Consider the following 14,591-nt stretch of genomic DNA (forward strand, 5'->3'; position numbering starts at 1 on the left):
GCCGCAGACAAGAAACGAGAGAGACCGCAGGAGACGTCTGTGGCTCCAGAACAAGCATCAGGTCCGGGTCGCCTCGGGCCAGAAGATACCAGATCTCAACGAGATCCCAGAGGCAGAGGCCGGGCTCCAGTCTGCCAAGAGCGTCGACAGCCATGGCACAGACGACACATCGGCCAATGGCAGTGCAGCCGGCAACCTGCTCTCGCCGACCTCGCTGGCATCGCCCAGGGAGGAGGAAGACGATGTTGCGCAGCGGGCGGCCATGTTGTTGCAGGGCATGCGAGACGGCGACGACGAGGGCGACGACAGGAGAAGGGAGGCCAGGCGCAGGACAGCGCAAGATGAGAGGAGCGCGAGGCGGAGGAGGCGAGACAAGACAACGAGCGCACGGCCACCGACAAGAGGCAGTGACAAGACAAATGGCGATGAGGCCCCACTAGACACGGAGGCCGATAAGGATGAGACGGGCAGCGTCATTGTGAACAGGCTAGAGCCAGAAAACGAAGGAGGAGGAGGAGGAGGTAGTGGGGAAGGAGAAGGAGGGGAGGGGAACGATGTACCAACACCCAGAGCACAGGAGGAGGTGACCGCTTAAAGTGGTTGAACCGCCCGAGCTTCACAACAACATGGAACGCCTAGAGTTGCATCTTTTTTGTCATATAGCATATGAGCGCATTCTCAGCTACAAAAAGAGTTGGAGGAACCAGCCCACCCCAACGAATATGTGACGGAGTGAGGTGGAGAGAAAACCCTCCAGTGGGCGTGGGCGTGGGCGTGGGCGTGGGTTGTCCATGGTGGTTGCGTTGGGTCGTATTGCTTGACAGTTCACACTTGACTATACTGTTTTAGTTTTGTCGCCTGTCTACGTACGTTACAGCTGTAAATATATAATAATGGAAAGAAAGGGCATGGCTCCGCTATTCAGAACGAGACATGGTTTATTGGTTTGGGTTTTGTTCGCATTTTCTACCTGCTCCCGCTCCCGGCGGAGAGAGGAGGGAGGATCCTTGACTTGCTGACATCATCAACCACGACAGACAGTTAGCACCTGCTATAGCAAACTACTTAGTACAAGTTTGATTGTGGTAAATTCCAACCAAACACGAACACGCGTTAGATGGGCCATAATGCAATCCTCTTGCCATGCCTCGGACGAAACGACCACCAAATCTCTTGCGCCTTGTCAGACCAGCTCACAGACCCTCATGCGAGTCTCCACAGGACAGGGCTCGAGCAAGGGTTTCGTTTGACGCGTCCAGCGCGTAGCAATGAGCGGTAAATTGCAAGTATCAACTCAACCACCACGGCTCAATTTTTACTCTCCAGGTGAGGATGGGGATGCATTTGGAAACTTCACAAATACTTTGTTGAGATTGTTTGGCTTATTTTCACAAGTTTTTCCAGCAGACCATGCATATATCATTCGATTAATATCCCTTCTTTGACGATTCAACAGCAAAACTATGTACAGCGTATTATAATCTGGTAATGTTATAAAGGAGAGAAAAAAGAGAGAGAGAACAGAAAACGGGTGTGGTTTATAGCAACCAAATCAATTTGTGTACGAAAAAAAAGAAAGAAAAAAAAAAAGAATTCATTCCCTCCATGACCCCGAGCACCACCCTCGCAGCTCTTGGCACCAAGCCACCGACAAGATTAGAGACATTATCACTCTGGTCAGATGCTCTCCTACTACTGATAGACAGCAACGAACGAAACAAGGAAGCCGATGATGCCGCCGACCAAGGGAGCCAGAGAGCGGTTGGCGGACGCTGGGACGGCGGTTGGTGCCGGGGCTGTTTTGGATGCCAGTCACGGGTCAGTTATCCTGAGTGTCTCGAAGGGATGGTTGATCATGATGGGAAAGCAGGGGAGGAGGGGAAGGTGAACTGGAAGGAAAGAAGGAGAAAAGAGGATGGTCTGCACTTACCAGCTGCAGCGTTCTGACCGGAATTCGCACCGTTGTTGGCACCCGAGTTGGCACCACTGTTCGCGCCGGCGGCACCAGCAGCACCAGCATTCGAGCCGGCGGCAGCGGCCGTTGCGGCAGCTCCAGCTCCAGCAGCAGCGTTCGCACCTCCGGCCTGTGCACCAGCAGCAGCGTTGGCGCCGGCCGCTGCATTCGCCCCAGAACCAGCACCTTTGGCACCAGCACCGGCACCGGCACCAGCACCAGCACCAGCCTTTGCTCCAGAGCCTTGGTTGTTGGCGCTAGAGCCCGAGTTGGCGCCTGAACCGGCGCCGGCACCAGCTCCAGAGCCAGAGCCCAGACCGGGAGCGGCGGGGACGGCAGCAGAACCGCCGGCTGGCGGAGCGGCCGCCTTCGAGCCAGGGCTCTCGCCAGCAGGGCAGAACTCGTACGCCGAGACGCCGGCGGGCGCAGGGCTCGGCGTGGACAGGCCCGTGACATATGGGCACGTGGTGACAGGACACGTCACGACGGCCGTGGTAGGGGTGGCGCACACGTCGCACGAGGCGGTCGTGGTGGTGAAGCCGAATGGGCAGCCCGTTGTGCTCACCTTGGGCTTCTTGCTGACGCCCTTGTACGTCTCGGTGACGTGGTAGACCTGGTCGCAGGCGCCGGTGCTGCTGTCCAGGCCCGGGTACGTCGTCTGGTAGATGTTGTAGGCGGTGCAGCCATCGCCCTGGCAGCCGCACGAGTTGCACGAGGGCGCCTCGACGTTCACCGTGGTGGGCTGGCCCTTCTCGTGCGGGCTGGTGACGTGGGGCGTGGGCCCGACGGAGAGGGTCGGGGGCACGTTGTTGTAGGCAAAACATGCTGTCACTGTGCCGATCTGGGTAATGACGGTGACACCCTGTGCTGCCGCCGTGGCGGCGAGGAGACTCGCCATCAGAGCTGCGGAGATTCCCATATTGGACGGTGTGTGTGTGTGTGTGTGTGGTTTTTGAACGAGTGGACGGACAGAAGAGAAAAGAAGAGACCACGACAACAAGAATGCGTTGTGCGTGTTTGTGTGTCTAGTTGATGCTTCTGGCCTTGCTTGAAAAGCAGAAAAAAGGAGCGAGAAGAAGGGCAGGCAAAAGGATAAAGAAGAAGAAGGGGGAAAACGAGCGACTGCTTCTTGCTGAGTTTTTGAAAGAGCAAGAAGGCCTCCTGCGCAGCCTGGATCGAGAACACATGGGCTCCGTTCTTTTTAAACAAGACCAGAGAGAGGAATCCTGCTGGGAGATGAAGTCGTGGTCGGGTCCTTGGTGGGCGCGTTGGAATGCGTGACACGCCATGATGCGCAGAGAGCAGCGGCAAAAAAGAGAGGACGGGCGGCCGTCACGCCAGCATTCCTTCCAGCTACGAGAACTCAAGTCGACCTTTTCTTTTTCTTTTCTTGTATCCAAACATTGCCAATGTCTCAAACATAAACACGAGTCGCAATCAAAGAGGCAATCTGCGGCGACGCGTTCTGAAATGCTCCGTCTTGCCTCTTCAGGACGCGTTCGGTGCGGGCTGCTGCTTGCTACTGCGGTCCTCCGGAACGAGTGTACAGCCAGAGGCAAAAGCATTCTTCCTCGAGCCACGCCCCGCCAAGAAAACTCACCGTTGATGATCATCAAAAGAGGATCCTAACGGGCCAGTAGCCTCCTGATTTGTCTGCCAAGTTAAGCAAAGTCTGCCATTTTCTTCGGCATCCTAGATCTTTTCTTGTCGAGGGTCTCGTTTCCAATAGCCCGATTTGGGCTTTCACGCGAGACATGTGCATTTCGAAGATGAGCGGCTGGACGAAAGACATGGGCCTTAAACACGTTTGGCCTCCTGGCTTTCTTTGGCCACCCGGTGAATTGTTCATTCTGACCAGAAGTTTCTTGTTCCGATCGCCTCTACAGCCGATCACTTTGCTACAGAGAAGTCACGCTCGTTTGTGATTGCATTCCCATCTCTTGTCTTGATTTTTCTTCGCACTGCACCGCAACTCTCCGTGTGTATATCTCACAAACAACTTTTCCTGAGGCCACTGGGACAAACTACTTCGAAGCTATTAATGAGAGCGAGCCCATCACCTTAGCTATTTTTTTCTTCTTCTTTCTTTTCTTCTTATTCTTCCTCTGTCAGGCTCTCGCTCCGGCCATCTTTGTTCCTCGTGTTCGCAGGCTCCTTGACGTGTTGTGGTGATCACTTGCATACTGTCGACTGATCTTATAAGCCCAATCCAGCCTCTCAGCCTTCTGCGAGACCCAACGCACCAAGGACAACGGCATGTTGCTTGACAAGAAGCAAGAGGTTTGTAAGGACTTGATATGAGGCGTCCAAGTCCAAACTCCTCCACAGTCCACAGCCCAAACAAAATTGTCTTGTCTCTTGAACACTACGTATTATTGAGGATTCCCATTCATGTGTCTAAGCCGATAGTGCACAAACTCCCTCGTCCCCATGGCGCCAGCACCGAACATCCTCCTGGTCTCCCGCTGCACATCCTCCCTGTTCCTCTGCGCCAGCTCATGATTCTCCGCCAGCCTCTGGTCAAACTCCACCTGCCGAGCGTGCCACTGCGCCGCCGCCAGGTCCATCTCCAGCGACATGCCCCCCATGGGCGTGTCCTCCACAAGACCCATCGGCGCCCAGCCCCTGTCGGCCCAGCGGTCCACCTCCTCCTCCTTCACGTACGGCCGGTACTCCTCCGCCCCCAGCACGGCCTGTCGCATCCTGCCCTCGCGCATCTTCACCGCCTGCGCGCGCCGCCACGCCTTTCCGTCCGGTGGCTGGTGGTGGTGGCGCTCGTAGGCCTGACCGGTGACGAGGCATTGTGGGGCCCATGTGCTGAACCCGACTTGCTTCGTGGGGCTTCTCACGCCCCCTCCTGTCTGCTGGTGATGTTGGTGGTGGTTTGGTACAGTCGCGTCCTTTCTTTTCCTCAGACAGCCTCTTGCAGGCTGGAGATCGCGTCTCGGTGAGTGGTGCCGCTGGGGACTGCTGCTGCCATTGCGCTCTGGTGCCCTTTGAGGTGGTGGTGGTGCTGAGAGTCCGTCGTGTCTTTCAACCACCTGCTGTTGCTGCTGCTGCTGGTGCTCCTGGCCTAGACTGGAGTGTGTTTTCATCATGCCATGCTCGAGGGCCCGCCCTGCCAGCAGGAGGCGGTCGGGGCCCCAAGTCTCGATCATCTACCAGTGAGGGTGGCTGCCTCGTAATGAAAGGTTGATGGCATCCTCGACGACACAAGCTGATGTTGTAGGTCAGAAAGAAAATGTGATGTTTGTGGTGTTAGTGGCAATGGTCTTCAGCTTGATCGAAAGTATGCAAGTAGTCGCATTGTTTTGTTCCAATGTCGAGGGAGAAGGACTTGGTTCGAAGCCGGAACTAACAAGAGAGAAAGAGATGACCGAACCTGCATGTGCCAGGTGGCCTGCGGGTCCCCCTTCCATGTGGATTGGCACTGGAATGCACATGGGCGTTCAGCTTGGTGGGGCACTCTGATGGGTCAAATGCAGTTTGTCAGGATTGCAGGAAAGAATATTGGGTCAAATAGGTTCTCATTACTCTTTACTACAGTACTCTATACGCTCTGTTTCCTGGTACTCGATTGATGAAGGGCTCTTGTTATGGAATTAAACAATGGATGCCTACTGAGACTCTGGATGAGTGCTAGATTTATCTTGTGATCTTCATTTTTTTATTCTCATCCAGACCCGTGGATTCTCATGCTGCAATCACATTTCCCACGTAATTGAAAAGCAGATTCTCAAATGATTCTGAGAAGTCTTAACAAAGTCACTAATCGTGATTGGAAAAGTGGCAAGTCATTACTTCACACTTCAGCTCTCTTCTGATTTCGATGCCCTTTCCCCCTCTAGAATTATGTTTTGAAAAAGATGTCTTTTTTTTCTTCCTTCTATTTTTATAAATAAGAAGAAGAAGGATGAGGGGGGGGAGGGTGGAAGAAAGTAATCCAGATAAATTCCCAATAGTCGAAATAGTCATGTGGTCATAAACTTCATTCATTCTACTTGTACAAAGTTATAGGCACTGGTCACTATTGACAGTAGACCAACCGCTTTATGGTAATCATAGCAGACAAATCCAAGAAACTCGCCCTTTTGTGATTCATCCCTGAATTACAAAAATTATGCCCTTTTAGACTCAGAAATTTGAAAGTTTCGGTGTCCACCTGCAGCTAAGGAGTTTGAGTTCAACCTTTATATTCAGGTAATATTAAAATTCTCTTGCTTTATAGGTAGTATCAAAGTCTGGTTAAATCTCTATCATTCTTTCTAGGTCAAATATATGGATATCTGGTCTTGGTTCCCTTGTCCGTTTTGCTTCGCGTTCAGTAACATCCTGCGGTTTGCTCCCAGGGAGGACATAGCCTCGCTGATTTGCGACCACCTGAACCGAATTCCAGAAGAAATCGGTCGTGTAGTGTGTATGCCCAAAAACCCACGCCTTGACTACCTCTAGATCCAGACTGGGCAGCACGTCTGTTGCGAATGCGAACGTCCAAGGGTTGCTAGCATATGCCGGCGAAGACGTCCCGTCCGCGCTCGGGGCGTGGTGCGTCACAACTATTATGTTCCTTCGATTCTTCTTCCTCCCATTAGGCTCGGCTGGTGTTGTGTTATTACTGATGCTACTGGAATGATGCAGAAGCTTGTCATGGAGCCACGCAGCTTCTTGGGCGTGTATCTCGTTGTGCTTCTCTACGGACCATGCCTTGATGTTCCTAAAGTCACTGGTCTTGGACTCGACAATCTGCTTCGCTGAAGCAGGGATGCAAGACCACAGAGTACAGCCCATGACCACCACCTGGCTAGGGCCGCCATCATCGCCATCCTGCCAGGTCCTCCGATGAAGTAGCGTCAACTTGGACGCAAGAGATGGCTCTCGTGACAGCTCCAGAGCCCTTTCGACTCCCTCCTCGTATGTGAGCCCGTGAAACTCGTGGTTTCCGAGGACCAGGAATACGCGGTCGTAGCGGTCAACCTGCCGCCGAAGAAATTCGTGGTACTTGTCGTAGTCGACCAGGCGGCCGATGTCTCCGGCAAGCACAAGCCATGGTGCTGTGACGGGGAAATCAAACGTTGCGTACTGTTGCCCGTGCTCGAGGTGCAGGTCTGACATGATTTGGATTTGGCGAGAGCTTGAGCTTGAGGAGGACGCAGGCCCGACTGAGCGCGATGGCAAGTCGCCGGTGATGGACATTGTGTTGGGTGGCGTCGGAAATTGGACCGCATCCATACAGGTTGAAGTGTTCTGGATGCTCTCTGACTCAGACTACAGTAGGTACTCAGACTACAGTAGGTAAAAAAGGATCTGATTTGCTGCTGAGATCAATAGATCAATAGTTGTTCAATGGGACCAAGATGACTCCAAGAGCACTTTCGCCCAGCATCACGGATTCATCAAGGGAGGAATTTTCCTTCACCGCGTTCTGATAGTCAATCGTATGCTGAGTCAGTATAATTACTAGTGGTAATACTGTAACAACACTTGCTGCAGGTTCTCTTGCCGATAATTGAGTGCCACTACTTTCAATTGATTTCCGAGAACCATGAATTGTCGTAAGTCTATAAATTTGTCAGATGTTTCTGACAACAAACAAAGTCCAAACGAATGAGGTCTCTTGGAATAAGATCATGCAAGGTACACACAGCTGCTAATAATACCATTTAACTTATAACGGCGTAAAGATGTTACTATGGCATTTAGCCGCCACCGGAAGATGCTCCCAGGACCCCACTGATTTCTCTAAGCCCCTCACTCATCACGTCCACTTTGGACTCCAACTGCAGGCATCCCGGCAATAGTACCGGAGTGAGTGGCTCTACTCTTTCTTTCATGTGCGTCGTGGTGTGGATCGGGATCGGGAGAATGGCATACGAGATGTCAGGCTAATAAAGTAAAGTACCTGGAAATGATGTCTCCTGTAATACTGGACTCCTCCCCAACCCAGAGACATATTCACTTAGGCCTCTGAGCTCCTCATCCTCCTTCTCATTAGCAGTCTCTACTCCGAGACAATTTACATTCACAATGGCGACCAAGACGGGCCTGGTCATTGGATACGACGGAGTCCATCCATTTTCCAAAGTCAACGTCTCCGACCGTGCTTCGGTCCAAGAGCTGCTCCGGACCTTGCTGGATCCCCTCGAGCCGTTCTTCTCGCCCCAGAAAGCTCGCGTGAGGGTTCCAGGCGCGACGGGCGTCCGTTTTGACCAGACAGCCTCCGAAGTCGAGGGGATCTGTCGCCCGCTCTGGGGGCTGGCGTGTCTTTTGGCCGGAAGTGGTGACTACCAGGGGACTAAGCTCTGGATCGATGGCATCAAGGCGGGAACAGACCCTGAGAACCCTGAGTACTGGGGTTTCCCGCGGGATAACGACCAGCGGATGGTGGAGATGTGCCCTCTAGGTAAGAATTATAACAAGTAAAATGCTGGTCTTCCTGTTTGCTCAAGGATGAGGTTGGTGTATGTGTGGCTGATCGCTGGAACCCACCAGGCTTTGCGCTGGCTGTTGCGCCTCAGATATGGGACTCGATGTCGGAAAAGGAGAGGACGAATGTCGAGAACTGGCTGGGGAACTCGATCAATGAGAAGAAGTGAGGAGTTGAGCCACGACCATGACGATGATGATAGACGGATAACGAGCTAATGTTTGAGAGCAACTAGCATGCCCAATACCAACTGGCTGTGGTTTCGAGTCTTTGCCAACCTAGGGCTTAAGAAGAACGGTGGAAAGTTCTCTCAAGAACGGCTGGACAGTGACATCGAACACCTGAACACATTCTACCGAGGAGAGGGATGGTCTAACGATGGGCCCGAGCACATTCATCGTGAGTTGTCCCCCTTCCATCCGGTCATGAAGGCACCTGGTCATCGCCTCCCAAATCCTCTCACTCACACGCACGTGCACGCACCTTTAGAGATGGACTATTACTCCTCAAGCTTTGCGATCCACTTCCTGCAGCTGCTATACGCCAACCTCGCCGGAAAGGAGGACCCAGAGCGCGCGGCCGAGTTCAAGAAGCGCGCGCAGGTGGTCGCTCTCGACCTGGCGCACTATTTCGACCAAGAAGGCCGGGCGATCCCCTTTGGACGCAGTGTTGGATATCGCTTCGCCATGTGCTCGTTCTGGGGCGCCCTCGCATATGCTGACGTCGAGCTGCCCGCGCCTCTGACGTGGGGGATGGTCAAGGGGATTGTGCTGCGCCATCTGCGCTGGTGGCAGACGCAGCCTAACATCTGGGGCTCGTCTGGGACGCTGACCATTGGGTACTCGTATCCTAATATGTATATGGCTGAGAACTACAATAGCCCGGGCAGTCCTGTGAGTCTTCAATGCGTGCTGGGTTTTTGTCTTTTCTTCTTCTTCTTTCTTTCTTCTTTCTGCGTCTTTTTGTTCTCTGGTCTCATTTTGCTAATACGTTCTCCCTCTTCAGTACTGGGCTTGTCTGGCTTTTATCTGCCTCGCTGTACCCGACACACACCCGTTCTGGACTTCTAAAGAGGAGTCCCAATGGGATGTCATCCCAAAGATAAGATCACTGAAACAGCCTGGCCATATTATGACGTGAGTCTGGACTTGTGCTTAGACCATGGTTAATATTCACTTATACCAACACCTTTGGCAGGAATATTGGCGGACACTGCATGCTCTTGTCATCAGGCCAGGCATGTGGCTATCCCATGAAAGGCACCCACGCCAAATACGGATGTTTTGCCTACAGCAGCGCATACGGCTACTCAGCGCCCCCAGGACTCTTCACACTGGAGCAGTACGCCCTGGCCTCCCAGCTCGGTTTGTCCGACGACGGGGGCGAGTACTGGAAGACCCGCAGGGTGTCAGAGTACGCCGCCATCGAGACCCGCGGCGACGACGACGACGACGGCAACAAGCCCGTGCTGGTGTCAGTCTGGCGGCCCTTTGCAGACGTCAAGATCAAGACGTACCTGATACCGACCGAGGAGTCCCACCCCAACTGGCACCTCCGCGCGCACCACATCGAGGCCGGGCGCGAGGTCATGACAGCCGACGGGTCGTTTGCCATCTGTAACGAGCGGCAGCCCGACGGGAGGTTTCTGGATCTGTACGACGCGGCGCAGGGCCAAGGGACGCAGCCGAAGCTGATTGGGAACTACGACCTGAACACCCCCGAGGCGTGGACGGCTGGCGCGAGGGGTGCCTTTGCCGTGTCCAAGGGCGCGGTGGGCATCAGGGCGCTGGAAGGAGAGCGCACGGGGAGGCAGGCGACGCTGGTCAATGCCGACCCGAACTCGAACCTGGTGGATAGTCGCACCGTCATCCCGACGCTGCAGCACACAATCAGGGCCGGGACCGCGGTGTGGTACGTCTCGGCTGTTTATGCCAAACCTTCGGCTCAGGGGGTCAAGAAGGAGACGTACCTGGACGGGTGGGAGAGGCCGCCTGCTGTTCCACGCTGGCTAGAAGAGGAGATAGGTCAGAATTAAGCTGTGCGAGGGCGGCCAGTCTCTCTCTCTCTGTCTCTCTATTTCTTTTGATGTCTTTCTCTGTGCAGGATCTTGTGAGATTTCTTGCAGCCAAGTAGATCTGGCAGTCAATGAACAGGGATCTTCGAGACATCGTAACGCAAGGACTCGGACTCGTAAAAACTTTGTGTGCCCGTGAGAGAGTAGTGGTCTGGTCATCAGGAGTCAGGAGATATCAACGACCCGAGAAGGAGAGATGAAAGAGGGCAAGAATACGCGTGAGATAACAGGAGATGAAGGCGCACGTGAGAGCTCGCCCGTAACAGAAGAAGAAGCAATTTCAAGTCTTCAGTGCGCCCATGTGTGGCCAAAGACGAAGAAGGCTTTTCTTGGACTCTCGAGTGTAAGTTCTATAGTAGACAAGATTTGTCTTTGTAATGCGGCGGATAGCAACATGTTCGAAAGGCCTGCTACGCGTAGTTTTCCCAAGATGTACGTCTCTATTAGTATCTCTCAGGCGTCAATGATTTGCATAGCCGCCGGTATCTCCATGGTGAATGAGGAAAGACCTGGGGAGAATGATCCAGAATGATGGAGAGAAGATATTGCCGTGAGAGGCTGACTACTGTTACCCCGTACGCCCGTGACTGGTCAAATACTGGCGAAGTAAATTGTACTACACAAGGCTCCTCAAACTAGTGCATCCCCGGAAGAATACGCGCATGTCCCCTGTGTACCAACATGTTGGGGTGCATCATCGATCCCTTATGAATGAGGTCTTTTGTGAGCTCATTTCATCAAGATGATCTCATGCCTAAGCAATGTGGTGTGCCGTTGGATCGCCACGAGCGAAGTATCATTTTATATCTATATAGTCTTTGATCCGCCTTGATCGTTGATCTCTTGCTTGGGTGTTTGTGTTAGAACAAGGCCTCGAAATAGACCTTTCTCCCTTTCTAATCTCTTTCATTCCTCTAACACTCTTTACAGATCTCCGCTCCGTCATCATGGGTAGATTGTTCGCGAACTTTCTCTCGCGTGTTGTTCACAATGATGCTATGCAGACAGAGTATGTCTCTCTCCTCGACTTTATATTGTTGAGACTATGGACTGAGGATATGTTGATAGTCCCCTCGAGGTCTACGGATGGCGAGTCATCACATTGTCATGTTCAGGCAAGTCCAAGTGCATCGTCAACTTCTTTCGGCACCCTCTCAGCCTCGTCGGTACTGATGATGTCTTCTGACTCTACGTATTTTAGCCTGGTATGACCACCATAATTCGGCCTGGAACCATGTAGTTTTAAGCTGATACAAAGCTCCGATGAAAGCTTTGGCGGGATGCTCTTCGGCTGGGAGTAAGTACACACCCGACGCCGCCGCCGCCGCCGAACAAAACATGCTAAGCTAGACGGGTCTCCAGTATCGGTGCGATCAGCGGAATCCTCGAATACGCTCGATTTGAGAGGTAAGTATACCATGCTCCAATGCCTAGCGAGGTGTGTCCGGACTAACTGAACCATCAAGAGACTACCACTACAACGACACGCAGAACCCTTTGCTCAGCGAGAACAGTAAGTCCCCTCTAGCGGTCCAGGGCGGGACAAACAATATCTAACAACGTTGTTTCGCCAGTCGTATCGACCCTCCAGGCAGGCTGTTTCTTCGCGAGCCTATTCGTGAGTAGATCTCTCTCTTCCGAGCCCCCTCTCCTCCCCTCAAATTCCACTCGCCGGGAAGCTCGACATACCAACACGGCTGTATACAGGCATCCCTCCTCGCGGACAAGTTCGGTCGAAAGTGGCCCCTCGTCGGCGCAGGCTTCCTGACCTGTATCGGCGTTGCCCTCCAGGCCGGCTCCAGCGGCTCGCTTCCCTGCATGTACGTGGGTCGCCTGGTTGCGGGCTTCGGAATGGGGGCCGCGTCCATGTTGACGCCGTTGTATGTCTCGGAGTGTGCGCCAAGAGCCATTCGGGGTGGGCTCACTGGTAGGTCTCTGACGTTTGTTGAGGGCGCAACCGCTGTTGCTGTTGCTGATTGTTGTTGATCCATGGGCCAGGTTTCTACCAACTGTTCATCGTCACTGGCACTGGGATATCCTTCTGGTCAGTAAAGAAAATGGTCCTTTGAACTGAAGTATGGCTGACATAGGAGGCCCAGGATCAATTATGGAATGTCGGAAAACAACAGCACCGCTGCTGTGTACCAAATTCCATTATCTTTACAGGCGGTTCCGGCTGTGTGAGTGCTAACTTCTCAACGATTGCATCGTTGTCGTGAAGGCAACTGACAGAATGCGCAGGTTCCTCTCTTTTTCAATGATCCTATGCCCCGAGAGGTAGGTGTCCATCAGTATTGGAAGCTTTATAGAAGACAGCACGTCTATCAGGAATATGCTTACGACGAGCAGTCCACGTTGGTGCGCCCGGAACGGCCAGTGGGAAGATGCGGCCCGGATCCTGTCTGAGCTGTCGAAGTGAGCACCAACTCGCAGGGTGGTGACAAGTCCTGTCGCTGATTATGTCCTAGTCTGCCGTCCGATCACGAGTACATCACAGGCGAGCTCCAAGACATGGCAGACCAGCTCGAAATGGAGAGCCGACTTGTTGATGGAGCAACCTCATGGACACTGCTGAAGGAGATGTGGTTGATCCCTGGGAACCGGAAGCGAGCGCTCATCTCCATCGGACTGATGGTCTGTCAGCAGATCACCGGGACAAACACCCTCGTGAGCTCCTTGCTGCCGGTGATACTTCTTTGCTAGTATTCCGAGGTGAAGAATAAGCACTGACACTCGTGTGCAAAAGAATTATTACGCGCCACAGATCTTCGAGGACATGGGCCTTCCGACTACCAGAGCCCAGCTCTTTGCTACTGGTATCTATGGCGTCGTAAGTTTTTGCCCAGCTCTGACATCGCCCATCTGGAGGAACTAATGTTGTTGGTGTGCATAGATGAAGATGGTCTCCTCTCTGGCCTTTCTGCTCTTCGCAGCCGACAGCCTGGGCCGCCGCAAGAGTCTGCTGATATCCAGCGTCGGGCAGGCGGTGACACTGTACATGATTGGGATATATGAGAAGATTTATCCAGACAACAGGGAATCTGTGAGTTTGAATATATGAAGAAAGAGAGAAAGAAAGAAGACACAACCGTCACCCGGTTATTGTGTTGAGTCTATACAGCTAACGACCGTCGGACAGATTCCCCCGCTAGGCTACGTTGCGATCGTCTGTGTCTACCTATACGTCTGGTGAGCAACATCGAACGCGTGTGCAGGCTTATTAGAAAAGAAAAACAGAAGAAGGGCTGACAGACGTGACAGTTTCTTCCAGTTCGGATGGGGCCCATGCTGCTGGATCTACGTCTCCGAGATCCCAACTGCGCGGCTTCGTACCCTCAATGTCGCCATCGCGGCGGCGACGCAATGGTTGATCAATTTCCTCATCGCTCGGTCGACGCTGACAATGATGAACTCGTTGGGTTTTGTACGTCTCGCTCTCCTACATCCGCTGCGACCGCGAAACGACCAACTGACTTATTTCCACCATGTAGGCAATTTGGATCCTTTTTGGCACGTTCTGCGCCCTCACGTTTTTCTTTGCCTACTTCCTGATACCCGAGACGAAAGGTATGAGCCTGGAAAAGATGGATGAGCTGTTCAGTATCACGGAAGACCTATTGCGGATCATGGATGAAAATCAGAGAGAGCGTGCTGAGAGCAGGACAACAGCAGCTCAGCAGAATGCTACGTGGATGGGCAGTCTGTACACGAGTGCGTCAAGGATGCCGACATTCATGGAGACGCCAGAGAAGAGATATACCGGATCGTCGCGGTCGCCAGATGAGCCAATCTATAGGTTGTAATGCTGCTGTATTATTGAGGACGCTGGCGCATGCTGCATTTTAATGGTGAAAGGTCCTAGGGACGATTCCAAGGGATGGTGGGAGGACCGGATCGCGCTTCTGAGACGTTGACGGTTGTGACAAGGGTTCATATTGCCAAGTGCAGACACACTAATTAATAATATATCTTCTGAGAAATGCATGTGTCATATCACCGATGTGCAGATGTTGAATTGGAAGCACAGCTCAGCCGTTCCTGCGTTGATGCGGTGATGCTTTCAGTCTATTGTCGGTGTGCACCGATACTTTGCTTTTTCCCTTCCCGAACGCCGTACTGAATGCACCATGACTTTGCCC

The 14,591-nt window shown here is 53.0% G+C and overlaps 4 protein-coding genes across 4 annotated transcripts; 2 read left to right on the top strand and 2 right to left on the bottom strand.

Moving 5' to 3' along the window:
• Positions 1-4,326: 4,326 nt before the first annotated feature.
• On the bottom strand, positions 4,327-5,112 carry M406DRAFT_326418 (uncharacterized protein; the record flags this gene model as incomplete). Its single annotated transcript, XM_040920082.1, has 1 exon — positions 4,327-5,112. One exon carries the CDS (start codon positions 5,110-5,112, stop codon positions 4,327-4,329), a length of 786 nt encoding a protein of 261 aa, XP_040781973.1.
• Positions 5,113-6,292: 1,180 nt separating this feature from the next.
• Positions 6,293-7,087, bottom strand: M406DRAFT_232888 (uncharacterized protein; the record flags this gene model as incomplete). The annotated part of the gene is made up of 1 exon (XM_040915920.1): positions 6,293-7,087. A coding segment is annotated over one exon (795 nt), but the record flags the coding sequence as incomplete, so codon positions are not given.
• An 891-nt stretch (positions 7,088-7,978) lies between these two features.
• M406DRAFT_34350 (uncharacterized protein) lies at positions 7,979-10,413 on the top strand (the record flags this gene model as incomplete). Its single annotated transcript, XM_040921874.1, has 6 exons — positions 7,979-8,354; positions 8,444-8,543; positions 8,614-8,777; positions 8,868-9,271; positions 9,384-9,514; positions 9,576-10,413. 6 exons carry the CDS (start codon positions 7,979-7,981, stop codon positions 10,411-10,413), a joined length of 2,013 nt encoding a protein of 670 aa, XP_040781975.1.
• A 986-nt stretch (positions 10,414-11,399) lies between these two features.
• On the top strand, positions 11,400-14,255 carry M406DRAFT_35556 (uncharacterized protein; the record flags this gene model as incomplete). Its single annotated transcript, XM_040923202.1, has 16 exons — positions 11,400-11,461; positions 11,521-11,571; positions 11,723-11,749; positions 11,815-11,859; positions 11,919-11,965; positions 12,027-12,070; positions 12,160-12,379; positions 12,451-12,496; positions 12,552-12,632; positions 12,769-12,867; positions 12,921-13,119; positions 13,199-13,282; positions 13,346-13,495; positions 13,592-13,641; positions 13,714-13,876; positions 13,944-14,255. 16 exons carry the CDS (start codon positions 11,400-11,402, stop codon positions 14,253-14,255), a joined length of 1,680 nt encoding a protein of 559 aa, XP_040781976.1.
• Between the last annotated feature and the right edge of the window lie 336 nt (positions 14,256-14,591).

This window comes from Cryphonectria parasitica, assembly GCF_011745365.1.
Source record: "Cryphonectria parasitica EP155 unplaced genomic scaffold M406scaffold_1, whole genome shotgun sequence".
Taxonomy (NCBI): domain Eukaryota; kingdom Fungi; phylum Ascomycota; class Sordariomycetes; order Diaporthales; family Cryphonectriaceae; genus Cryphonectria; species Cryphonectria parasitica.